This window comes from Alexandromys fortis, unplaced genomic scaffold (genome assembly GCF_014885135.2).
Source record: "Alexandromys fortis isolate MF-2015 unplaced genomic scaffold, M_Fortis_MF-2015_v1.1 scaffold_56, whole genome shotgun sequence".
Taxonomy (NCBI): domain Eukaryota; kingdom Metazoa; phylum Chordata; class Mammalia; order Rodentia; family Cricetidae; genus Alexandromys; species Alexandromys fortis.
This window is the reverse complement of record NW_026067935.1, coordinates 2297340-2324263: the sequence shown is the minus strand read 5'-3', so window position 1 is coordinate 2324263 and position 26924 is coordinate 2297340. Positions and strand designations below refer to the sequence as shown.

The window sequence follows — 26924 nt, the reverse complement described above, 5'->3', positions numbered from 1 at the left end:
AAAGCGAGGCTTGATTTGCAATTCACACGAAAGCGCCCCGCGAACCTCTGGTAATATTTCAATCCACATTTCAAGGGAAGTGGCCTTAAAATAGCGGCCTAAATTGTTCTGCAGCGGCCGGGACACTCCTTCATGCATTTTATGATGCCGAGGGCTGAGGGCTTTTTTCTCTTTGCGCCTCATCGCCCCCACCCACCCAGTATCTTACAAACGGTGTCCTGACATGTAATTAAAACCTGTCCTTAAGTTTGGGGCTACCTGCACTCCTTTTGTGGTATTAGGTGTGTGTGTTTATGCTTGCTTGCTTGCGCATGTGTTTGTGCGTGTTAACTAAATATCACCTAGGGTGACTTAAAGGTATTTTCTATGAAGAAAAAAGAAAATAGGCGAGAAGGGTGGGCCTAAGCCCAGTTGGTTGGAAAATTGACTTCTCTATGAGTGGGACCACGCTCCTTCCTTTAAGGAACAGTTTGGAAATGCAAACAGAGCTCTCAAGAGTTTTCCAATTGGATCCCCAAATAGGAAGTTTCCAGAAAAAAAGGTCTGTCAAGGCGAAGCTACCAAGATCAACTTTAAGGAACCAGACACATAGCCCATCTTTAAGCTGGTAGACAGGATGTTAGTGTCTTTTTATTACCTCGGTTCGTATCCCACACGTTTACTTTGCAATTAGCTTGTAACAGGTTAAGCTTCTGTCTTAATTTCTCTTTATTGTAGGAGGCGCGCTATTTTTTTTTCTTAAAGAGATTATTTGGGTCCTCTCTAATCCCATTTCAGAAAACCTCTCAAGAGTTTATGGTTCCCTTCACTCGACCTACTAAGGAAGGTTGCAGCTGTGATTGCTAGTGAGACCAGTGGCGGTGCACTTTTTTTTTTTTAACTTCTAACTTTGCTAGTTTAAGTGGAATGAAACAGGGCCTTCCTTTTAACTCCCCGCCACTTCCAAATTTATTTAGCTCAAGACACTGCGTGGATCTTAAGAGTATTCATGGATCTTAAGAGTATTCCTCGTATTCTCCTTGGGTGACAGTCACAAGGACTTTAAGACTATCGACAGACGGTATTCTGAGCTTTTTAAAAATGTAGATATATAAGGAGATTTGGGGCCAAAAGTATCCTTCGCTTTAGGATGTTATTTTAAAAATCGTGTTTAATTACAAAGTTTCATTAAAAATCCTTGCTCAAAATTTTAGAAGCCTAATAAGATTCCCATTAATTTAAACATAGCCCTATTCCCAGGCCAGCCCCCAAAGCTTTCCCTTCCCTCTTTTATCCCTGGTTAAATATGTAAATAAAATGTCTAAAGTCGTTCTTCAAAGAAGACAAAAGAAAAAAAGAGCTGAGGGGAGAAAGACAGCCATAAAATTCCTCCCAGCTCTCCAGAACGCTTGCCAGAGGGGGGCCAGTTTCCGAGCCAGGGCTGAGCAGCAGGGGACCCGGCTGCTCCAGAGTCACTCATCTCAAATCCCACACACAGGAGAGAGAAAAATAAAATATCTTTTCAGCTGGAGCCATCAAAAGGGTCCTTTCATTTATTAGTTGAGAGTTGTCTTCCACTCTCGATATCTCAGGGCCCTTATTTTTAGATACTCGTGTGTATTTGTTGCTTTTTCTCTGGGTTGGGCGGACGGAAGAAATTGTTAGGTTTTTTCTTCTTAATATATTTAAAGGGGGTGGGGAGAAGAAAGCAACGTGAAGTGGTCATGGCTAAAAGAATAGGCCTGAATACTGTAGAAGTAACCAGAGCATAAAAAGACCAATAACGTGGGGCTGCCTCAAACAGCTCACACCCTGCTCCGGAGCTGAACTCACCCTGGCGTCTTTCACGCCCCCCCCCCCACGAGGGGAATAAAAAAATAGAACAGAAGGCAAAAGCGTCAGGAAGGACCTCTTGTAATCCTGTCTTAAAGCTGAGCGATGGGCCAGGAATCTCACCTAACTGAAAAGATTTTAAAAACAGCTTACTAGATAGACTATAAATGTCCAAGCAAGCTATTCTTGTACAAGTTGCAAACTCTCACCACACATCGGGTTTTTCTTGGGTCACTAACACGGTGGTGGGTAGCTGTTCTGACTGCGTTAACCTCAGCCCTCCGGACCATTGTTTCTCTGGACCCAACTTCCTCCCACAGCGACTCCCGTGAAATGCAAAGGGACCTGGTGATCCGAAGGTGGGGCCAGGAGCCTGCCCCGGAGGATCCAGGGGTCCTAGTCTTGTCCCAGCCTCAGCTCTGTCCATAATGTCTCACAAATCAGATGGGGAAGGAAAGAAAACTCCCCGGGTTTCCTACAGATGGGACGCTGACTCCTTTCGTTTTAATTAGAAGCCGATCTTCGGGAGGAAGCGCAGGGCTGGGCTGGGAGGAGGGGTCCTGGGCACTCTCGCTCTTAGCTTGGCTGCTGGAGGCAGCTGGCCACCGAGGGCTTCCAGTCGCGTGCGCACCTAACTTGGCCCTGGGGTGCGCAGGACGGGGAGAAAGAAGAGCAGCAGGAGGCTTAGCTGTCCCTGTGCAGTTGGGGGAGTCCGCACTGGAGGTCCTGGTATTTTCCAAAACACTTCAAACGCCGACCTAGATGGGGGGGGGGTGTCGTCCAGAGAGTAGGGCACCACCCAAGGCGCCATTTATCCAAGGTCAAGAGTCTGCGACAGGTGCCGCACCCCAGTACTCTCAGACATCCAAGGATTGAGGTGGGCTCCCACGGTGCACTCCCTATACGGGAGAAGGACGTGGAAACTCTGTGTCCTTATCACAGACTAGCCCAAACCCAAGGGGCGGGAGCCAGCACCGCAAGACGCAGAGGCTGCGTGGGAACCAGCGGTGCGCGCGTAGGCCGGGGCCCAACCTCCGCCTCCCAGGAGGGCGCAGGCCAGGCACATCTCTCGCCAAATAATATAAATACTCGACTTCCTATAATAAATAAACCCAACCGCTTGGAGAAACCACGAACAGACCTAGCGCGATGGCCCCAACACGGTGGCCTTGGAGGGGCAGGGGTCACCACGATTTAAGTCGAGGCCCTCTTCCCGGGGTACTGGGTGTCAGCGGCCCGGAAAGTCTCCTCCCCATCCCCTCCCCTCTTTCTTTGAGTAAACCTTGCAGTAGAGGCCCTAAACTCCGGCTTCTCAGATCCCCTCCCCCTCCCCAGCGTTCGGCCCTTTTGAAATTTCAAAGGCAGCCCCTCCCCGGAGCCCGAGCCCCGCGCCCCGGGCAGCAAACCCCGGGCCTCGGGTTGATGCGGGCAGCTTTACAAGCCGAGGGCCACTTTATGAGCACGGTTATAAAACGCAAATCCCTTGTCTCTTTGAAAGTGCCCTCCGCCAGGGACCCATCATAAAAGTAGAAGATGCGTCCCCAGCCCCCAGCCCCGGGTGAGGACCACCCTTACCCGGGTCCCCGCCAGTATCCAAACTTCCCGTAACCTCGGCGTCCTTGGGGTACCGGGGATAATCCCGAGGGGCCCCCCACCCTGGATAGAGAGCGCAGGCGGAGAGGCCGGCAGGAGGTGAAGCTGGAGGTTGGGGTCCAGCCCGGAGTCGGGGCTGAGGGCGGAGGCTGCCCGGGGCGCAAGGCTTTCTGATGCAAAGCAGCGCCGGGGCGGGGCGGGGCGGCGGGCGGCGAGCAGGGGCGGGGCCTGTCACCAATCGGCTTTTTTCCCCCTTTCCTCCCTCTTTGCTTCTAGCAAGTCTTCTCATCCCGGGACGCCCAGATAGAAACAGCTGCCGGGGACGGGAGGGAGGAGCGCCTGAACTCGGGACCACGGTGCGCCCGCGCTTCCCCATCGCGGTCCCCGAACGCGCGCGCCCGGAAGAAGAGGCCAAAGTTTGCGCACTGAGCTGCGCTCGCTCCGCCGTATTGTTTGCAAACTTCGCTCCCCTCCCCCGCCGCCCCGGACTCGGCCGAGGCCGCGCGCTCACCGCGGGGGCCCCGGGCGCCGCGAGCGCTCGGGCCAGACTGGACGGGCATGCGCGGGGGCCCGAGCCGGGGCGCGGAGCCACGGGCAGCAGCAGCAGCAGCCCGTGCCCGGGAGCGGCGGCCCTGAGCGGCGCGGGGATACCGCGGGCGCCACCATGCAGCACCCGGGCCCGCGCCTGTGGCTGGTGCTGCAGGTGATGATGGGCTCGTGCGCAGCCATCAGCTCCATGGACTTGGAGCGCCCTGGAGACGGCAAGTGTCAGCCAGTGGAGATTCCCATGTGTAAGGACATCGGCTACAACACCACCCGCATGCCCAACCTGATGGGCCACGAGAACCAGCGTGAGGCGGCTATTCAACTGCACGAGTTTGCGCCGCTCGTGGAGTACGGCTGCCACAGCCACCTCCGCTTCTTCCTGTGCTCGCTGTATGCGCCCATGTGTACTGAGCAGGTCTCCACGCCCATCCCCGCTTGCCGGGTCATGTGTGAGCAGGCCCGGCTCAAGTGCTCACCGATCATGGAGCAGTTCAAATTCAAGTGGCCGGACTCCCTGGACTGCAGCAAGCTCCCCAACAAGAACGACCCCAACTATCTGTGCATGGAGGCACCCAACAACGGCTCAGACGAGCCCAGCCGGGGCTCTGGCATGTTCCCTCCACTCTTCAGGCCCCAGAGGCCACACAGCGCGCAAGAACACCCGCTAAAGGACGGGGGTCCCGGGCGCGCAGGCTGTGACAACCCGGGCAAGTTCCACCACGTGGAGAAAAGCGAGTCCTGTGCGCCTCTGTGCACTCCGGGGGTGGATGTGTACTGGAGCCGCGAAGACAAGCGCTTTGCTGTGATCTGGCTGGCCATCTGGTCGGTGCTGTGCTTCTTCTCCAGCGCCTTTACCGTGCTCACCTTCCTCATTGACCCATCGCGCTTCAAGTACCCCGAACGTCCCATCATCTTCCTCTCCATGTGCTACTGCGTCTATTCGGTGGGCTATATCATTCGACTCTTTGCTGGCGCTGAGAGCATCGCCTGCGACAGGGACAGTGGACAACTGTATGTTATCCAGGAGGGTCTGGAAAGCACTGGCTGTACTTTAGTCTTCTTGGTACTTTACTACTTTGGCATGGCCAGCTCCTTATGGTGGGTGGTTCTCACCCTCACTTGGTTCCTGGCAGCCGGCAAGAAGTGGGGCCACGAGGCCATTGAAGCCAACAGCAGCTACTTTCACCTGGCAGCCTGGGCCATCCCGGCTGTGAAGACCATCTTGATCCTGGTGATGCGCCGGGTGGCAGGGGATGAGCTCACTGGTGTGTGTTACGTGGGCAGCATGGATGTCAATGCTCTGACTGGCTTTGTGCTGGTCCCGCTGGCTTGCTACCTGGTCATCGGCACTTCCTTCATCCTGTCCGGCTTTGTGGCTTTATTCCATATCCGGAGGGTGATGAAAACAGGTGGGGAGAACACAGACAAGCTGGAGAAGCTCATGGTACGCATCGGGGTCTTTTCCCTCCTTTACACTGTGCCAGCCACCTGTGTGATTGCCTGCTACTTCTATGAACGTCTGAACATGGACTACTGGAAGATGCTGGCCACCCAGCACAAGTGTAAGATGAACAATCAGACCAAGACACCTGATTGTCTGATGACCACCTCTATCCCTGCCGTGGAGGTCTTCATGGTCAAAGTGTCCATGCTCCTGGTGGTAGGCATCACCAGTGGGGTGTGGGTCTGGACTTCCAAGACCCTGCAGTCCTGGCAACATGTGTGCAGCCGGGGGCTAAAGAGAAAGAGCCGGAGGAAACCAGCCAGTGTGGTCACTAGTGCCGGGATCTACAAAAAAGCACAGCACCCTCAAAAAACTCACCTTGGGAAGTATGAGCTTCCTGTCCAGCCTTCAGCCTGCGTGTAAAGAACGCTGGGTGGGAGAACAGGACAGACAGAGCCCAATCGGGCTGCTCTTCTTGGCTGGGTGGCTGTTGTTTAAATCAAAGTAAAAAGTATATATATATGCGTATCTATGTATATGTGTATATATATATATATAAAGTCTACCTTGAAGTTCAGAACGATGTGATACGCTGAAAGTAAAGGTTCCGCTCTGTTTGCTGCCTCCTTGAAGGGTCACTCATTACAGAAGGAGCCTCTTGTTTAACTGACGTGTGGTAACGTAATTGATTCAAACATCCTCTCAAGAAAACTTTTGTTTGGGCCTCAAACACACATCTGTGTATTCGGGCCTTGCTGTCTGCTTACAAACTTGGGGTCGAATAGCTCCTTTGAAAGCCAAAGAGCTTTTTGGGGGGCTTGCAAATGAGCCACCCAAGGGCCCCTTTCCCTCTCCCAGCAAGGCTGCTGTATAGGGGTGGGCTGAGGAGGGGGACAGAAGAAGGGGACCCCCGAGCCATCGCTACACGCCAAGGCCTGCAGGTCCCTTAAAGAGGGTCTCCTCCCCAGCCTTCATAGCCATCACTCTCCAACATAGACACCCCCCCAACCTAACACTGGAAAATTCAAATGGTGTGCAATACATTTCTTTTTTACATTTTCCCCCTTTCCCCATGAAAATAAAAGAGAAAAAAGTATTTTGTTGTAAATAAAAGACAACAAAAGAAATCATCTTTCAAAAGAATTAAGAGGCCCAAGCCTCAGAAAACCCTTCAGCCTGATACATTTTGTGGCTTTTTAATGGAAACCAAGCCAGTGTGTTCTACTTCTTGGGACTGATTTGTGGAGAGGAGAGGGGAGGGGGAAGATCGGTGGAGAGCACCCGGAGGGCTTATTGACTCTCGGTTGTTAAACAGATGATTTCCATGCGTGGTCTCGAAGCACTTGGCAAGACAAACTTTTTGTTTGTCTCCAGCTGGGGAGGGCAATTCCTGCCTCTGTATATCTGTAATATATGATATTTTTCATGCTCCACTATTTTATTAAAAATAAAAGACATTCTTTAGTTTGCTGCTAGTCACTGTGCCTCGATGAGGGAAATGTTCTCTATTTCCGGGCAGATTGTGGGTTGCGCAAGCCTGGCTGGACTTTGCTGGCTGTGTCTCACCAAGAATCTGGAGACAAGCAAGTTCTAAGGCTGTCAGAATGAAGCACCCGGGAGTTCAGAGATGTATGTGCAGGCGGTGGGTAAAGTTGGGGGTGACTCCTGCCAGCAAGCCTTCATGGACATTGGCTGCTGAGCCCATATGCACCCAGGAAGCTTCCCCCTCCCCCTCCAGAACCAGCAGAGGACAGCCAGCAGTATCTGCCTGATGCACTGTGTGCACCAGTCTGAATGGGCCACGGTACCGCAGCTCTGGGGCCATCTGGTGAGTTTTCAGAGCTGGCCAGGTTAAAGTGGCACTAAACGTCACCAGCAACAAGGTCAGAAGCTTGGCCCTCTTAAAGCTCCCAGCATCCTTTATGCTCATCACTCAGACAGCTACAGGGCCTCGTGCAGGCTCAGGGTCTTCTATACTAAGGCTTGAACTCTGACCTCAATAGTTCGGATGCACTTTGAACAATTGGAGTCCTTCTGAAGCAAAGACATCCACTCAGTTTTAGCTTTCTGAAGCAGGTGTCAGGAAGGAAATGTCCCCCTTCAGCAAGATCAGGCCTATAAAGGATTCAGAAGGGTTGGGGAAGTTTCACAGGGTCCTATGTACAAGCAGGACAGGTGACCTGAACCGTATGGGAACAAGTTCTAGAAATCAGAATGCCAGGCAACTGGACCATTAGTGAACATAAGACCCAGAATACAGAATCTTGGAAATAAAACCTCTATGCTGACCCTCACCCCGAAAAGGTGACACTGAATGTGTGTGTGTGTGTGTGTGTGTGTGTGTGTGTGTGTGTGCCAGCTGACCAGACTCAGACTTATCTGTCACCCTGAGCTGTTGTTAGTTGTGCAGACTTTGAAAGTCCATCCAGAGGAAAGCCAAGGCAAGAGCATGGATTAGGCCTTTCTTGTTCCGCTGTGAACCTGTTTCTCCATGGTTCCATCCCTACAGTGACAGGGATCTTGTGTGGCCAGGACAAGTGTTCCTTTGCCACAGGCCATGTGAGAGCCACTTGAGGCTTCTAGCACGCACGTTTCTTGCACTCTCTTGTCCTGTCTCTCTGTCTGTCTCTATCAGCATCTGTCTGCCTCTTGCAGATGAACACTGGACCGAGGCCAGACCAGATCACTGATTTTAAGAAAAGCATAAGGTTTAAAAGTTAGAAAGCTGAAACCTGTGCACATATACGGGCATACGCTTGCACATACGCACACACAAACTTATCTTTGGGTCCCTCAGCTCTGTACGGACCCCAGAAGGGAACAGCAGGCTTCCCTCTAGGACCACAGTATGACAGGTAGAACTGAGAAGTGACGGAGTTAGAAGTTTCCCAGGGAAGGTGAATGTCAAGGTCACACAGAACCCACTCAGCTCTTGGCTCTCCTACCACTTGTGGTTGCTCACAGGTTATGCAGGGAGCAGTGACTTCTGGAAAACTTCAGCCTGGTAGAGAAGACAGCAGCTCACATCTCTTGAGTTCCAAATACTGGGGAGGTGGTCCTGAGGCAAGAGTGCCCAGCAGACTCAAGAGAGCCAGCATGAATGACTGCAGGGCTCAGTGAGGCAGCCGGGTCATGCAGAGGGCTAAGGCAAAGTTATAGGTAGTGAATAGAAACCCTATTGAGAAAGTGACAGGCCGGGCCTGACTGGCGCCCCTCATATACCCAGCACCAAACAGAATATCTTGTCCAGGCAGTATGGGCCACAGTGAAAGAATGGGATGGCAGCGGTGGCCATAGCCTAGGCAGGTGTGGTAACTTCTCTGGCCCACTGGTTCAGGAAGTGACCCCTCAGCAGATGGGGGTGGGTGGAGTCAGCAGTGGGGGAGAGACAAGAAACACCAGGTTTCCATGTGTCCAACCCTCTGATAAGCAAATACACTGTTCAGAGACGTCAGGAGTCCAGCCCAAGGTCTCAGAGCTAAGGCCTCCAAAAGCTGCCGCTCCCAGCATAGCCTGTGAGCAGCTGCAGCAAGAAGGGAAGGGAGGGTGGGTCCTCTAGAAGAGCCTACAGGTTCACATGAGATCCTCCTGGTGGTATAAGAAGAAGTCAGTTGGAGATCAGAGGCTGAGACAGAGCTCTCCAGAAACTCAGGAGGGAGGGGACATGGGTGTTGGGGGACATGAGGAGGAGGGGCAGGTGGGTAGACACGAGGAGTGTGCCAAAGAAATGGCCTCAGACTCCAGGCTGCTCTCTCTCTCTCTCTTGTAGTACAATAGAAGATCGTTTGAATAGATTCATCCCCGGTGAAAATTAGTGTCCCAGATGGGGACATGGAAGTTACCAGAGCCTCCCATTGGGGGATGAGCAGACTTTCCTCTGCTCTCTATGTCCAACTCTGGGCGTCTAGAGGAAGACAGAATGAACTGGCAGGCTGGTGCTGGGCTACCCACCATGGAGCCCAGTCTTGTTGCCTCCAGACCTACATCGCCATAGGAAGACCAAGACGTCTTCTCTGAACAGTAGAAAGAATCCTATTTCCCATATTCTTTTAGGTTAGAAGGATGAAAAAGGTACACAGGCAAGAGCAACTGAACCCAGGGAGAGCTAGTATCTTACAGTTGAAGGTCAAGGAACGCTATCCAGGTCAGGGCTGAATAAGGCTTGCCTCTGCTGTGCCCTGGCTTCCAGGGTCAATCAACCAGGGCCTGGTAAGACTGGGAAGTGTCCTACCTCAGTTTCTATGTCTGGATGGTGGACATGGGATGGTGCATGCTTCCTGGTACCTATACTCACTGAAACTCGTGTGTGTGTCTGTGTGTGTGCATGCATACACGTTTGTTTGTGTGCAAGGGTACACACGGGCTGGTTTACAGGTACATTTGGAGGCCAGAGGTGGACATCAGGAATCTTTCTCAATCTTCGTTTTATTTAAGATTTACTTGTTTTTATGTTATAATTGTGGGCACTTATTTTATTTATTTTTATTTTATAAACAAAAAAAGTGTTTTGCCTGCATGTCTGTCTGTGTGAGATTGCCCAGTCCCCTGGAAATGAAATTACAGACAGTTGTGAGCTGCCATGTGGGTGCTGGGAATTGAACTCAAGTGGAAGAGCAATTGGTGACCTTAACCTCAGAGCCATCTCTCCAAACCCACACAAAGGTGTTTTGCCTGTATGTGCGCATGTGTACCACAAGCGCAAGCAGAGCCCCTGGAGGTAGTGTCCCAGGGAGCCAGAGAAAGGCGTCAGGTCCCTTGAAACTGAGATTACAGATGTTCTGTGATCCTCCATGTGAACGTGGGGAACTGAACCCAGGTCCTCTTGAAGAGCAGCCAATGTTCTTAATTGCTGAGCCATCTCTCCTTATTGTTTGTTCTGGGGTTTCCTCCCTACACCAGGGGCTCACCAACTGGCTAGACTGACCCGCATGCTCTGACAATCCTCCTGTCTCCGCCTCTTTCGTCCTAAAATTATGAACATACACTGCCGCCCCCCAGTACTGACGGAGAGATAGGGGTTCAAATTCCTCTGAAAGCTCCAGGAGACAGGATATTAATTCGGCACCACCCCTTGTGCAGCCCGGTGCCACAATGGAGCGGGCAGGGCTACTAATACGTTCATTGCCCCTCCCCCCATAGAGTCAACCTTGCATTGCTAATGGTCTCCGAAGAGAACGAGCTATCTGTACAGAAACACTTTCCCGATGCCAGGCCCAGGATTTCCGAGAGTACCCTCTGATCTTGCAAGTGTAAAAGGCAGCGCAGCGGCTTTGCACGGTGAGGGGGACCCTAGCTCTGCAACTTTGAACACCCTCACATCACAGCCACCTCCCAGGGACAAGGGCTCTGTGCTGACTCCTCCTCGCACAAATGGATGGCTCAGCAGCAGCTTGGAGATGAGAAATGCAGACAGGCTGCAGGCGAGCCCTGGGATGACATGGGGCCGGGGGTTTTCATGTTTTATTAAGAGTGCGAAGGCCAAGCTGGGGGGAGGAGGGACGGAGGCGTTTGAAATCCAAAAAGAACGAGTTTCCATCAGGTAGGTGAGCTGTTGTAATTGGGGACACCCCTAGGAAAAAGACACGGTTGAGTCCCTGGCAGATCCTCAGCAGCCTGTGGGAACTTTCAGAAGTCATCGTATCTTGCCTTTTATTAGGAGACATTTTTAATTAAAAAATGGGGATTCCCAGCCTCTCCTCCAGGGGCTTTAGTGTCTATGAAGGGATACAAAGCCATTCCTCACCTGGCATGGGCCTCTGTCTAGAAGGCAGTTTCTTCTGGGAGTCTTTGGGGTAAAGTCCCCAGCCTGAGCACTAGACAGTATCTTAAAAACTCTTTTCTCTCTCTCTCTCTCTCTCTCTCTCTCTTTTTTTTTTTTTTGAAAGACTTTTGGGTCTTTTAAAAGAACCCGAAAAAGCAAGGCAGTGCATGCCCGTAATTCTAGCATTTGAAAAGTTGAGGTAGATGGATTGCCAGTTCAAAGTCAGTCTGGGCTCCATACGGAGACCCTGACTTAAAACAAGAAAAATACTCTCTCATGGTATCCCGAGAACCTGTGCATTTGTCCCCAACAGATACATAGTTGGTCAGGTGCAGCATTTCCCCTGCCCTGCTGTGGCTCTTCTGAGACTACGGTCAACCCACCAAGACCCCCTCTGTCAACAGGGTCCCATGAAGGTTGCCTTGGACTAAACCTGGAGGCATAACTCAGGTCACTTGCTTTTCCTTGTTTGACATGAGTGATTCTGATTTGGTTTAGTCTTCTTGGGAGACACATCTACATGAACAAGATGGATTGTTGACGGAGCAGACAAAGGTGGGCTGTAAAAACTTGTTGTCTCTCATAGTCACCACTGAGAACCCACTGTTTTCCATCAGTGAGGGCTAGGGCTCTCCTGCATTGGGCCTTCGCCCATTTCCCAGGTGAACAACAGACACTAAAGAAAATGGCCCCACAGGGAGCAAAGAGATGCATTGTTTATTCTGAACTCGCCTTCAGAGGACTTTATTCTTTTCAATGAAAAAAAAAAAATGTCACAGGCCCTGGGGAGATGGCTCAACAGGTGAAGTACTTGCTTTGTAAGTACGAGGAGAGGACCTGAGTTCAGATTCCACACCCAATGCCAAGGGTGGCTATGTCTGTCTGTTGTAATCCTGGTTTTGGGACATAGAGACGGGAAGATCCTGGGATTTGCTGGGCAGCCAACCTAGTCCAATGGAGATCTCCAGGTTTAGTGAGAAACTGTCTCAAAAGAAAAGAAAGATAAAGATGCAAGTGAAGAATACACTATGTCAACCTCTCGCCTCCACATTGACTCATGGCAGCATGTGCATTACGTGTATATACATGTGCACACACACACACACACAAGAAAAGAAAAAGTAAAGATAACACATATAGCCCAGGTGTTAAAGCAATGTCCAAGTAAGATGCCCCTATGGCTTAAGGAAAATGCATCTGAGTTATGAAGTACAACCGTGGGGGACACAAGAGGGAGGCTGAACTCATGGGGGAGAAGGGGCTGTCTTAGTTTTGTTCTCTGTTGCTGTAGAAAGAAGTCTTGACAAAAGTGGCATGAGGGAAAAGGGTTTATTTTGCTCACAAAGCCAGGTTACAGTAGTCCATCATGGCAGAGAAGTCAAGGGAGGAACTCAAAGCAGCTAGTCCTAGACATCCAAGGTCAAGAGCAGAGAGACATGGATGCCGGAGCCAGAGGCATTATCACAGGAGTGGAAACTATAGTCATTTGGGCACTTTATGTAACTTCAGGATCTGCTGGGGCCTGATCCTGTCTATACCACTTCCTTTGGATGAAAGATTGCTGGAGTGCACGTCCTACTTCATGGCTTGGCGGGTTAGATAACACCCAGTTCATGATGGGAAGCTCAGGGTGCACGGTAACCTGGTGGCCTATTTTCAAGTGTTCGGTTCCCACTAAGGCCCAGTAGCAGGCTAAGAGCTCTCTCTCAACGGAATGCCAGTTGTCTGAAGATAATGGTAGACCTTTACACAAGGGTCTTTAGTTTGCCAAACTAAAACATAAAATCAAGACAACTAACGGACTAAAACAGCCTTAGAATATGAACTGGGTGGGTGAGAAAGATGGTTCAGTGGGCAGAAGAACTTGCTCCGAGTCTGGTGATTTGGGTTTGTTCTCGGGGACCTACATAATAGAAAGAGAAGTGACTCCTGTCTGTTGTCTTCTGAGATTCATTTACCCGGATTTGCCAAAGGTTCCCAACAGCATCCCCGTCTGCCACTGATAGCTCACGGACCTCAAATCGGCTGGACTGTATGATCCAGGTAGTGGACCAGCCTGCACAGCAGCCTGGACCTGTTGAAGAGCCTTCTCCTGTTCATGCCCCACTCAGAGCTAGCAGCTTATGGAGTCATTTGGTGTATGGGCCTGAGTAACACACCCAGGTGAGGAATGTGCTGTCTCCAGAATCCAAATAGGCCCACTAGGCATCGCACTTCTCTCTTGATCGTGGGCGGGACCAGGCTCAAGCACTCCTCCTTCGCTTTAGAAGGAGCCTCTCTGCACACCCACACCACTGAACTCCTCCACATTTCTCTGAGGTAGAAAGTGCTTGAATTTTCTGTTGGATTTATTTCCCATCCCCTGATGCACATAGGTGCCACTAGCAAGTTCAAGGTGGATGCTGCTCTTTCTTGCTTGATCCAATGAGCACAATGCCATCTATATAATGGACCACTGCCGCGGTTTGTGGAAGAGGCAGGGCGGTCAGATCCCTTCAGCCTGCGTGATGAGCCAAGGCAGGAGTGTTAGCATACCCTTGAGGAAAACCTGCAAGCGTATACGGCTGGCTTTGTCAGCTGAAAGCGAATAGCTTCTGGACAGGTATTGAGAAAGAGGCATTTGCTGGACCGATAGCTGCCTGCCATGTACCAGGAGATGTGCTAATTTGCTCAAGTAAGGACACCACATCTGGTAGAGCAGCTGTAATCAGAGTCAATACCTAATGAATGGTTTGATAACCAGCTGCCATTCGCCATCTGTCTTCTTCACAGGCCGGACAGGGGAGTTAAAGGGCGATGTGGTGAAAGTCACCACCCCTGCCTCTCTTCAAGCCCTTGAAATTAGTGGCACTGATTCCTATGACAGCCCCCCCCCACCTTCTAGGAAAGAGCTCAGACATGCTGAGGGACTTGCAGAGGAGGGAGGAGGTACCGAATGTGTGGTAGAGGAGCGCAGTCATAAATACCAGCTAAGGTCACGTGACCGGCTGCAGACCTGAGGCTTGTAATTGACATGAGTGTTTCTGTCCTGTTTTGTTAAGAAGATGCTTGGGCATGCATCCACAATATCAAGCCAATTTCTGTCTGTTTTATTTCTTTACTGTGCGATAGAACATATGGATGGGGACAGTATCAGTGGTAAAGCGATATACATCTCTATTATCATTTTTAGGTTATGAGACACTGAAGGACTAAGCATTTCTCAAGGGACTCTGCCTCCTGTCCTGAGGGATTACATCTGCATTGATATGTGGGGGCAGCTGAGGTATGTTTGGCAGAACTGTGGTCTTGTTATCACAAGCAAGAGCCAAGGAGACACGATGAGATAACAAGTTGACACGAAGGGTCTGGTAATTAATCTTGGTTGTCAGCTTGACTAGATCTGGAGTTCACCCAACAGGCAAGCCACTGGACACACCTGTGGGGAGTTTGCTTGACCAGTTTCATTGAAATCTGAAGAACTACCCTAAATATGAATATGGGGGTACCTTCTAGAAGCCCAGATAGAAGAAAGTCCAAGAAAGGAAAACCTTTGCTTTTGGCCTGTTCACCTTCATGCAGTGTGGGCAAGTTGATCTACTCTGTTGGCATTTTGATGTCCCCATCATTCGGTGCTGATAGAGGAAGCCTCTTCGACTTTCTCATATAGACTGATGACCCAATCAGGAGTCCTACAGGCCTTCAGTGCCAGGTGGACATCCAGCCTCTCTGGTGTGAAAGCAGTCATTGTTGCATAGCCCAGACAGTATCGTATTGTGTAAGTCCATCCAACAACCCTCTATTTTATATATATGTATATTATATATGTACTGATTCATTTTAATGGTTTTGTCCCTCTAGGAAAAGACAGATATGAGGACGCCTGTCTTGCCTGCTCAGAATGTGAAAGTCGTCTGTGTTACTGCTGCAATCATTTCATGGCCATGAGGGAACAGGGCCAATATTAAAGGCAAAACTCTGACAGGTACTAATCAAGAAGCAGCCAGCCTTGTTATGACTTCATTAAACTAAACGATTGTACCTCCAGGCTTCTTGTTAGGCAAGGTAATTAAGTGCCTGGTTTTTTGAATGTCAGCACGTTGAGCCTCCTGTTCTTAGGAGAGTCATCCAGTCCAGGGCTCCTCAAATTTTAACATGGACACAAATCAATTGGAACTTTTGCTGGAATCCAGATGCTGATTTGGTGTCTCTGAGTGGACCCGGGTCACATTTGCAAGGAGGTTCAGAACCCTCGAAACATACGGATGCTTCATTCCCTCTGTAGGGAACAGTCACTGCATCCCAGCAGGTGTCTGGTGACTGTAAAGAAAACATAAGACCAAATTCTTTTTTATTTTTCGAGACAGGGTTTCTCTGTGTAGCTCTAGCTGCCCTGGAACTAGCTCTGTAGACAATACTGGCCTCAAACTCATAAAGATCCTCCTGCCTCTGCCTCCTGAGTGCTGGGATTAAAAGTGTAAGCCACCACCGCCCAGCAAGACCAACTTGTTAAGAACCAAACAGCAGACAATCCTGGGAGATGTGGGTCAGCTGCTGGAGTGTTTGCTAGCAGACACAGAACTCTGTGTTCCATCCCCAGGACCAGAAGAGAGGTGTGGTGGTACACATGTGTAATCCCAGAACCTGGGAAATGGAGGCAGGAGGATCACAAAGTCAGTGTCAATGTACAGCTATGTAGAGAGCCCAACGCCAACCTGTCTCAAAAAAAAAAAAAATAGAGGAAGGTTGAAGATGCTGAGCTATGGTCCCTTTGGTCCCTCTGGAGCAGGGAGAATATAGCTCAGTCCCTTCATAGATTCATTGAGCCTTGAACTTCAAACCCACTGTGTGGTCTTTCCTGGATAGTTCCTGTCTTGGTTGTTCCTGGCTATCAGTTAAAAACCCAACACCATACTTACAGACACAAATGATTTAGAAAGTTCACAAATTAATAATAAATCCATCACATTTGAGTAAGCATTCAAGGGAAAAACATCTCTGTAGGATGAGAAAGGACAGGGTCTGCTAGGGACGATGCCAACTGGTTTCCTGTGGTCATCAAATTGTCACATGACGAACATGAAGACAGGAACATCAAAGGAGTGACATATAAGACATAGAGAGGGGCTGGGGAGGAGGTTCAACGGTTAAGAGAGCTTGGTGCTTTTGCAGAGGACCAGAGTTTAGTTCCTAGAACTAAAGAATGGCTTTTAAAATTTTTTAATTACATTTTACTTATTTAATGTGTGTGTGCACGCACATATTCCAAAGCTTATGAATGTAGGTCAGAGAATCGTGCACAGAGGTCAGTTTTCTCCTTCTACCATGTGGATTCCGACAATGAACTCAGGTTGCTGGGTTTGGTAGCAGGCGCCTTTAGCAGAATCATCTAGCAGGCCCCTTTTTATTTTGAGACAGGTTGTCCCAGTGCATTTTGAACTCACTCTTTATATAGCCTGGGGAAGGCCTTAGACTTGCCATCCTCCTGCCTCCGGCTCCTGAGTAGCTGCCATGACAGGCCCAGCCGGAGGTAAATTTTCTTATGAGCTTATCCAGAAACACTTATTGCAGATTCAGAACCAAAGCTGTTTTTTTCAAAACTATGGTCTGGTGCCATAAAAATGTAGACTTCTGTAAGAAAGAAAAAAGAGTAAAACATAAACGTTTAAAGAAAAACGGAAGAGACAGAAGTCATAGTTTCAGGCCTGGGGCTGGCAAGTCCGCAGGAGGGTTGGTGGCCCTCACCCTCACTGCGAGGACACGGTTATTTCTCAAACGCAGTAGCACTCCACTCTTTTCAAGATGGTGACTCCAGTATCTGGTTCCTATGTCGCGAGATGGGCTCTGCCTTACTCAGGCAGAGATATAAGTCACCCATCCGGTGTAGAGGCATTGGTGGGTGTCTGTAACTACATCCTTACAGGATTCAGGACCCTGCCCAGCAGCCCCCAGGTCAAACGAATGTCACTAGCAGAAATTGGGAACAATCTGAATGTATGTCAGCAAGCTGGTCCCACCAGTGAGGGGGTCAGTGATGGAGGCTTAGAGCAGAAAAATGCCATGTAACCAGTAAGGCGATCCGTGGCATTGGCACCTCCTGGGCAGACGGGCCGCACCGCATTGCTGAGCAGGCCTGGCTTGGCTGGGCCAGACCAGTGTGGGCTCTTCTTCCTTATGTGCGTGTCTTCTCCTTCTCATCCACACCCCATGCCTTGTCAGTAGTTAGACATTCTGAAAAAAAAAACCTCTGCTGTCCTGCAAACAAAGCAAGTTACACAGGACAGGGTGTGGCTTGCGTTTGTGTTTTTGTAACGCACGCTTATATCCTGGGAATGAGACTGTTGAGAAAACGCACTCCCAGCTGGTGGAGATTTTCTCAGTTTCGGTTTTTGACAATCAATGTGCATTGGGAAGAAAGAGGGTCGGAGGGGAGATTGGGTATATAGGTGGTAGCTGAATGGTCGCTTGATGGTAATGTAATGTATATATAGGTGGAGAGACGGTTTACAGATGTATACACAATAGATGGAATGTGATAGGTGATAGGGTATAGGTGATGGGTGGGTAAGTTACCACTCAGCTCGATGCTTACATGGTGGGGAGGTAAACGATAGATAGATGATAGATAAGTGATTGATAGGTCAATGGCTGATAGATGATTGTTTGATAGATAACTGATGATTGAAAGACGAGAGAGGACAGATGTTTGAATAGATAATTGAGTGGCAATAGATGACTGGTAGACAACAGACAGATGACAGCTTACAGACGATAGTTTGGCAGATAGATGAATTAAGTAGATGGATAGATAAGTGATTGATTGATTGATTGCTAAATAGACACTATCCAGCTGTAAAAACATCAGGACACTACATATACCACCTACTTCACTCTCTGCCAATCAAACGCCCTCTGAGGCTAAGAAGACAGACCTCAATGCCTGGCTGAGCCAAGGGGATCCGTCAGTCGACCCACTGGCAGGGAGAGGGTCCTCACAGCCCCGTCCCTGCAGTTGCTCCCAATGCGGGGGGGGGGGGGGGGGGCAGGATCAAAGGACATCCTGATAGTTCAAGATAAATCCCAATACTGCTGTTGGTTACAGAGGTCAACTCTCCTGCATGGAAATGGGGGCAAATGATGAGAACTCTGTACAGACATGCTTACTCCTTGTCTCCCAGCCTGCCACCGGCCACCCTCCTGTTAACACGCACAGGGCTTCCTGACTCCTGGTGGGTGCCTGGGCTGTGAGTCCCGTCTAGCTCTCCCACCTCCTTCTCCCTCTCCCACAAGTCCTCTAGCCTCTCTGTCCAGGACATCTTGCCCTCAGACTTTGGCTTCTCTTGTCCAGGTTCTAGAACACAGATGGCTGTGAACTTCCTCTGGGTAACTTCAGCTTCTTCTTGTTGGTTCCTAGACACTTCCTGTCCAGTAAGGTCCTGCTTGCTTGCTTTTTTTTTCTTTACCTGAGTTTTTATTTGGCTTATGCTGTAGTGTGGTGGCTCTCAATCTTCCTGATGCTGGGACCCTTTAATACAGTTCCTCATGTTGTAGTGACCCCAACCATAAAATTATTTCTATTACTACATCATAACTATAATTTTGCTACTGTTATGCATCATAATATAAATATCTGATCTGCGGCTCCTGTAAAGGGTCATTTGTCCACCAAAGGGGTCATGACTCGCAGATTGAGAACCAGTGCCACTGGGTGGGTCTCAGTGTGGCATTTTCATAGGGACGTGACAGCAAACTTTGTTTGCTTGCTCTTGCTCACTCTTTGCCGGTCCCCTCCCTTCCCTGGAAAGTCCCTCCTTCTGCCTTCATGCCATATGTCTCCCATTACCTCCTCTGTCCCCCTCCCCCTCGCTCAGACCTCTCCTCTCTGCCAGCTCCCTCCACTTTCATCTCCTACGTGAGTGTGTGTGTGTGTGTGTGTGTGTGTGTGTGTGCATGTAGTTAGATGTGAATACTCAGGGAGGGGTGGAGCCTGGTGAGTCCCTCCCCCGCCACAGTCCTGGGAGCAAACCTAATTAAATTCACTGTGTCACAAAAGAAACTAAAGAAAGGAAAGGGGAGAGACAGAGTGAGAGAGAAGAAAGAACGAATGAAAGAAAGGAAGGAAGGAAGGAAGGAAGGGAAGGAGGAAGGGAGGGAGGAAGAAAGGAAGTCAAGGCAGAAAAGGGGAAAAATTAGGGAGAAGATCCATAGGAAGAGAGAGATAAAAAAGGGTACTTAAGGGAGAATATGATCAAAACACATTATATATGTGTATGAAAATGTCATAGTGAAACCCATCATTATGTACAATTAATATATACTATTAATCTTTTGGTGGAAAGAGAAAGAAAGAAAGAAAGAAAGAAAGAAAGAAAGAAAGAAAGAAAGGAAGGACAGAGGGAGGGAGGAACAAACAAACAAACAAAGAAGAAATGTTTAGGTCTAAATTCCACAAGGGAGACTATGTGGGAAGTGTGTATGCCCCTGAATTGGTATCTACAGGATGCTCTGACACCTGCTGGGGCCTTCACACATCTCGGAGTCCCACTTCCCAAGGATCTGCTGCCTGTCATCTGAGGAGGGCTCGGGACGGTGTTTCCAGCTTCCATGTATGTTCTCTGAAGCATGGCAGCAGGGGACAGCACACATGGCCTGTTTTACAGCTTTGAGAATTCTGGTAGCTGAATTCAGAGGCAGGACTGCCTGAATTTGAAGGAAACTCAGTGTTGCAGGCTCCTCAGCTTTGGAGTTCCCTCTGAAGCTGGGCAGATAGAAGCTGTCACTTTCTCTTACTCTTTAGGCAGTGACTGGAGCATCTGTGGTCTCGTGGCAGGAGCTGGGGACCTGACCCAATGATGCTTCTCCTTACTGTGCAGGCTCTCTGTGGTTAGGGATGGTTGAATCCACCTCTACCTCCACTGTGTACCACTCCAGAGCTGTGTCACATGTGGGCCCTGGACCTGAGCCTCAAACTGAGCACACCTCAGATTGTCTACTGGATAGTGACGCTGTCTTCTTTGGGGTCCTGGGGACTATAGTGATAACTACTCATGGTCTTTCCCCTTGCTTAGGGAGAGCTCATGCCATGTGTGTGGAGCCTGGAGCTACTTTCAGAAGTTCTGAACCAACGGGGACAATGTACTTAGAGGAAAACTGCCTGGGTTTCCTATCTGTGAGGAGACCTAATATGGCTGTGTGGTGCAGGACCAGTTGAGGAGGCAGCTCCCCAGCGAACCCTGAAGATCTGTTTCAGGGTTCTGAGAGGAACCCTTTCAGAACCCTGAAGATCTGTTTCAGGGTTCTGAGAGGAACCCTTTCATCTGTTCAGGAGCTAGTGACAGGGTCTGGCATGAAATGGTTGTCACTTGCTTCTGACTGTCGTGGTGACAGTTGCAGCTGGGGACCAGTGTTCCCTGTGAGTCTGTCTTCTCTCTTCCCCTCTGCCCCTTTCTCTCCTTGTCTCTTTTCACTACAGAGAAGAACCAATCAGGATAGAGAGCTCCATCACCAGAGAGGAGACAATGGCCCCTCCTCTCCTGGCCCATGTCCCCACTAGTCCCCCTCAGCAAAGGTGCTGGACTTCCCCTAAATGGACAGCCTGTTTCCTGCTGACAGGGAAGCTGCCCTGTATGCTATCAGTGTCTGACACTGAAAACCGGGGTCCTGGGGACCTGGCTGCTAAGCCAGCAGGCTGGGAAGGAGACACTCCCTGTGGCCCAGTGTGTTTATTCTTGGGAGAACCTGGCTTCCTGTTTCCAGGGGGGAGAAAAGGTTTAAAAGGCCTCATAAAAAGGGCTCAGAGGCCCCAACATCAAATGACTCTTGCCAGGCAACCCTGTATGAGTTAAGCTGGGAGGAACCAGAACATCAGGATTGAATTTCCCCAGCAGATCCACACACTGTCATTTCTGGGGAGGGATCCTGTCAGGACACGTCTTGGCAGGGAGCCAGGCCTAAAATCCTTTGAAAAACCGAGTCTAAGCATTGAACGTACCTGTAGCCTATCTCAGTAGCAACCCAGGCTTCGTGGAACTTATTTATTTTTAAATAAATGACAGATGACTTGTAGGCGGGGCTTATTCGAATTTAATATGTCTCAAGTTGTTGTTGGTGTGTGTGTGTGTGTGTGTGTGTGTGTGTGTGTGTGTTCGTGAGTGCGCGTGCGGCAGCTGGGTTTGGGAGGTATTGTTGCTCTTACTGTTGTTTTTTACTTCCTGGGAGATGGCCCTGAATGGGACCACTGTACACTTTTGTTTTCTGTTGATTTTCATTGCAATGTCGAAGAAAAGACCAGAGCTTCTATGGTGTTTGGATGTTTCTGATTTAGAAAAGGCTCCAGGAAGTACAGAGCTCATTAGATCCAGCGCTCTGTGGAGAGGGCCTGGCGGCCTTCCTTTCACCTGCTCCCGAGATTTATACCCTAGCCTTATCAGGGTGCAGCGGACAGCAGGCTCCATGTCTGACAAAGTGGGTTCCTCGGCCTGAGGAAGGGGGAGAAAGCAGAGCATTTGGGAGGGGTCCAGACATAAACCCAAAGCTTCCAGACCTGCAGAAGACCTGCCAAGGGCAGGTGCTGCTGATGGCTGGGGACTGCAGATACAATGTTCTTCTTTGCTTCCCTTCCCCCTCCCCCTCCGTTTTCCCCTCTCCTTTTTCTTCCCCTCCCTCCTTCCATTCTGTATCACTCTCTCACTTTTTTACTTCCCATCCCTTCCTCTTCCTCTCCTCAGCTCATCCCATCTTCTCTCTCCCTCCCTTTCTTTTCTCCTTCCTCCTTTTCTTTCTCCTTCCTCTCCCCTCCCAGTCTTCCCCTCCCCTTCCCTCTTGTTCCCCTCCCCCATCTTCTCTCCCTCCCCCCAGCGCCTTCTCTCCTGCATCTCTTTCTTCTTCTCTCTTCTCCTTCACCCCCCTTCCTCTCTCCTTCCCCTTCTCAGCTCTACTCCCTCTCTGGATTCTTGAGAAAGACTTTAAACACTGATGGCAGCTAAAATAGGGCGTCCCCGGTGTGTACACCCACGCCTTGCTTTCCTCGCTTCTGGGGTCATTTGGACAGTTGTGGCAGGACCTGAGCCACTGGTGGAGCTGCAGGGATAAAGAGACTGCTTCATTCCCACCCTGCAGCCACTCCATTTACTGGTTAGGCGGTCACCACTCCTGGGTGGACACAGAACAATCGGATAGCAAAAGTTGTTCGCCCCTGCCGTGTTCTGCAGTGTGGAGCAAGCGGGTCATAGAGTGACAAGCTCAGGGGCCTGAAAACTAAACAGCTTCTGCTCACAAGGATGTCCTTTCTGTAGTCCAAATGAGGCGGACCCGCTGTGCCCATGCGGCAGTGGGGAGAACTGGGACCTTCGGAAATGATGAGGCTCCAGGCCCCAAGGGCCCTGTTTGTTCTCTAAGATCCCTTGGCCGTCAGGGGTGATCCACTGGTCTCAGGAGTGGATGGAGGTGGCTATCACAGGAATGGATTCTTCACCAAAAAACAAACTGTCCCCTCTCTTCCTCTCTGGCCTCTGGAACCTGTGAGATGGCTCAGCAAGAGGCCAGCCTCTGGTATTCTGTTACAGCTGCAGGAAGCTAAGACACAAGGTGGCAGTGAAATGGAGCTCCTGTACAATTTGAAGCACAGGGGCAACCACTGACTTGCTAGTGAGCACCATCTATGCTGTCTGTCTGCGCTGTACTGTACGTGCACAAAGACGGGAGGTACCCCACCATCAACCACTCCTCCTTAGGAGAGCTCTGTGCGGCTTCTTCCCTGTGCATGCTCAGAGATGCTCTACTCCTATCTCTACCTTACTCTGGCAACCTGGTTTAACAAACTGACTCTCCTCTCCACAGGCCCCCACCCCTTTGGGAGATCCCATCAGTGGGACACAAGATGGTGTATTATAGGACACACATGACACATGCAAGCTTATCCCTCCAACTTAGGCCTGGATGCAGTCTCATTCCTGCCCAACTCCCTACTGGCTACCTTCAGGGAGTTGATGTATGGGGTGCTGCCCTTAATATTGGGTAGATGTTGTCTTAGGACTCCATTGTGCTGTGCTCTTGGGTCCACCATCCACTGTGGTTCTTGTGATTCTACACACACCACCATAGATTGTTCTTTATTGAAATTTCCTCCAGGGAAATGATCTGTCCTGTCTGCTGAGGCAGCCATCACAAATAATCACAAGTACAAAGACAAAAGCAGCGGGCACTGATGCCCTTCCTTGAAGGCATGGAAGGGGAAAAGTCCTGGACCCAACTGTGGCAATGGCAACTTCTGGTAGCCCTCTCCTCTCCTAGGCTCAGGTGGCCTTTCCTTGGTACCAAAGGTGTGTAAGATCATGGGTACCTTCCTCTTCATCATGTAAGGGCACCAACCCTGTCTGTGGAGCTCAACCAAACCAAGACACCCACCCGTCATCACCAATAAAGCAGTACCCACCAACATAGTAATGCTGCTGCTGGACCCCTGACTGACGCGTTCTTCTGATCCACCTACTCATGCTCCACCATCCAGCTCACCTGCCTAGGTATTGGTGACCATCTGCTGCTAGGCAGGGGACAGAAAGCCTGACATCTCACTTGGCACATGAGCTTGATCTTGTACTCTTCAGGCATCTGCAGAAATAGACACTGTCCCCATCACACAGAGAGGGGAAGTGAGAGCCAAAGAATACAAATGCAGGGTCCGGGAGATGGCTCAGCCGGTGCAGTGATTGCCATGCAGTCATGAGGACCTGAGTTATACCTCCCGAACCCACATAAAACACACAATGTGAGGATACCCGTTTGTAACCCCAGAATGGAGGAAGTGGAGTCGGGGAGATTGGTGGCCTCAGTGACTTGCCAGCCTAGTTGAATCAGCAGGTCCCATGTCTTAGCGAGAGACCCTAACAAGGCGGTTGGCTCCCGAGAAATGATACATTTCTGTATATTGGGTCACCAGCCAGCACCAAATTGTTACTGACTTCCAAGTTGGCTAGTGCAGGGTCTAAAAACCACAGAGCTCAGTGAGCAAGCACTGTGGGTTTCTTTTTCCTTTTTATCAGACATGGGGCCAAATGGTAAGAAATCTGTCAAGAAGTTCAGAGGGAAGGAGGAGCAGGTGCACGGGGGGCCAGTGGGTCCCCTGGAATCACCTGAACACGTGCCTGCTACGGGCTTTCTTACGTCTCATCTTTTCCCACCTGGTTATTTCAAGGCTTTCAAGGCAATGTGTATCTGAGCACTTGCCAATCTTGGGACTGCAGTTTAATGGCTTTTGCTATATTTGTGGAATTATGCAATAGTAGCCACACTCCACTGTAAGACATGGTATCGCTGTGTGAGTACACATGTTTTTATGTGTCCACATATGTCCTAGTGGTCCGCTATGGGTATCTTCCTCAGTTATTTTCGACCCTGGTTTTGCTTTGGTTTTTGAGATAGGTCTCATTTTGTAGCCCTGGCTAGCCTGACACTCTATGTGTGCAGACCAGGCTGGTTCTTAACTTACAGAGATCTGTCTGTCTCCACTCCTAAATGCTGGAATTAAAGGTATGTATCATCTTGTTTGTAGGACAGTCTCTAGACTGACTGGCCAGGAGGTCCCAGGGATCCACTAACCTGTCTTTTCCTCCAAAGCACTGGGATTACATATTCACCATGCCTTGCTTTTTAAAATTTTTTTCCGTTTATTTTTATATTATGTGTACATACTTATATGCAGTTATATGCGTATGAGTACAAATGCTCCTGGGAGCTAGAAGAGAACATCCATTCCCCTGGAGCTGGAGCTAGAAGGAGTTGTAAGTCACCTGATGTGGAGGCTGGGAACCAAATTCAGACCCTCTAAGAGAGCCGCAAATGCTTTTAACTGCTGAGCTATCTCTTCAACTCCAATCCCATGGTTTTTATGTGGGTACTCTGATCCTCAAACTTGCATAGCAAGTACTTTTGGGCTATCCTCCTAACCCCCACTGTAGGTCAGTTATAGTATCAGAGAAAGAGAGAGAGAGAGAGAGAGAGAGAGAGAGAGAGAGAGAGAGAGAGAGACCCCCAAAGTTTTGCATAACTGACCTCCAAGTCCCCTTCTCACAACTTGCTATGCCCACCCTCCAAGCCTCACTGCAACCACTAATCTTCACAGATCTGCATTTCTGGGCTGCAGTTTCTGTGCGGCTGGCTTTGTCCATGTAAAACGGCATTTCTAAGAGTCATCTACAACACGGTAGGTGTCAGAGTGCCACTGCTTTTTTTTTTTTAATGGCAAAGTCCCGCTCGATTGTGGAGAGGGGCCCCATTGTGTCTACTCAGCCACAGAGGCATTTAGCCCATCTTCCTGTTTGGACCGTCAGAGCAGAGCTGCTGGGAACATCTGTGAGCATGTTTGCGTGCGGACATGTGTTTCCATTTCTCTCTAGGTTGATGCTTTAATCCACTCGGATGGTAGGTTCGTTTGATGTGGAGAATGGATTGTTCCAAGTAGGGAATTTCCCAAATATAACCAACAGGAGGGACGAGTTCGTTTTCTCCTGGGATACTGGCTGGGACAGAAAGCTGTGGACTTCCATCCATCTGAGCCCCTTTTGGAGTCTGTGACTCTCCCCAGACCACTTGGTGGACAGTCTCATTTCTCTGTCGGCTTGACTTCAGGGACCCTGCCAGGCCCTTGACTCTCAAGAGGGTAAAACCTCACATGTGCCCTCAAAGCCTCGGACCACTTGGCCAGTTCTCCCACTTCCTGTGCCTAGAATATATCTTTTGGCTTTAAGTGGTATTTTTGGGGAAATACATCCTTTAAACAACGAACTGTGCTTTGATTTTGCTTTCGTTTTGTTTTTGTTTTGTAAATGATACTAAGTTTTAAATCCCCCAGTCCCTGGATGTGAGGCAAGCACTGTTCTACTGACATGAGCCCCCGGTTTGATCTTGTTTTTCTCTCTCATCTTAATAAATAAATCACAGCAATGGGTTTGAACCATGGGCACTGATCCAAGTTCTTTGCTCCGGCTTAACAGATGAAGACTTTCCTGTTCGGAAATAGGGTCCTTTTGGATTGTTGCCGGCTATTTATACCTGTTATTTGAGAGCCGGGAATGTCATTGCGGCATTTGGGTCGAAAGCAAAATGGAACTTCACAGCCTTGGAGTGCGTATGATCTTGGCCAGGTTGTGTTTGTCTCCAGAAGGCGTACGCCAATACTGGGAAGTGTAACACACAGACACAGCTCGGACAGCAGACACCTATCTCAGCTGCTGTAATTTTTGGAGGCAGGTAAGGAAGAGAGGTGTGTGACTATGCAGGTATTGATTGACAGGTCCTTCTCCCCACTGTTTTGTCTTCCCTCTTCTGTTGGGTATGGGTGAATGGCTGATGAGTTCAAGAGCCACAAAGTCACAGAATGACAGGAATGAGTGGACCGGTCATGGGCTGTGTCTCGGAGGGCTGGGTGAGGCTGGAACAGATATGAGAAAACACAGTATGGGCCTGGAGGGATGGCTCAGAGGTTAAGACCTAGTACTGCTCTTTCAAAGGACCTGAGTTTAGTCCCTAGCACCTACGCTGGGCAACTTACAACTGCTTGTAACTCTAGCTCCAAGAGATTGGAAACCCTCTTTTGGCTTCTGTAGGCACCTGAACACACTCTCTCTCTCTCTCTTTCTCTCTCTCTCTTCCCTCTTCCCTTGGGTGTGGGTGAATGGTTCTGGGCCACCTAAAAAAAGATATTTGAAAAACGAAAGCAACAGCCAAACCCTACTGCTTGAAGCCCCGCACCTGTCCTCTCCCACTGGGCACTCCGGCACGGGGGGGGGGGGG

At 49.8% G+C, this 26924-nt stretch overlaps 2 protein-coding genes across 2 annotated transcripts in view; one reads left to right on the top strand and one right to left on the bottom strand.

Annotated features, from left to right (window-relative positions):
- Nucleotides 1-623: 623 nt before the first annotated feature.
- The window catches only part of LOC126504335 (uncharacterized), a 43764-nt gene continuing 17463 nt past the window's right edge, over nt 624-26924 (bottom strand). The window contains exons 2-7 of the mRNA XM_050146633.1: nt 5774-5824; nt 5533-5686; nt 5065-5311; nt 4816-4938; nt 3388-4422; nt 624-2711 (exon numbers count right to left, since the gene is read on the bottom strand). Coding sequence (XP_050002590.1) covers nt 2497-2711; nt 3388-4422; nt 4816-4938; nt 5065-5311; nt 5533-5686; nt 5774-5824 — 1825 coding nt within the window. The 3' untranslated portion in view covers nt 624-2496. The remainder of the gene's footprint in view (nt 2712-3387; nt 4423-4815; nt 4939-5064; nt 5312-5532; nt 5687-5773; nt 5825-26924) is intronic.
- Nucleotides 3723-6870, top strand: Fzd10 (frizzled class receptor 10). The gene has a single exon (XM_050146650.1). The coding sequence runs from the start codon at nt 4070-4072 to the stop codon at nt 5816-5818; it is 1749 nt and encodes a 582-aa protein (XP_050002607.1). The 5' UTR covers nt 3723-4069; the 3' UTR covers nt 5819-6870.

What these genes read in the sequence shown, in the direction of transcription:
- Fzd10 (XM_050146650.1), top strand. Translation starts at nt 4,070, where the DNA reads ATGCAGCACCCGGGCCCGCGCCTGTGGCTGGTGCTGCAGGTGATGATG.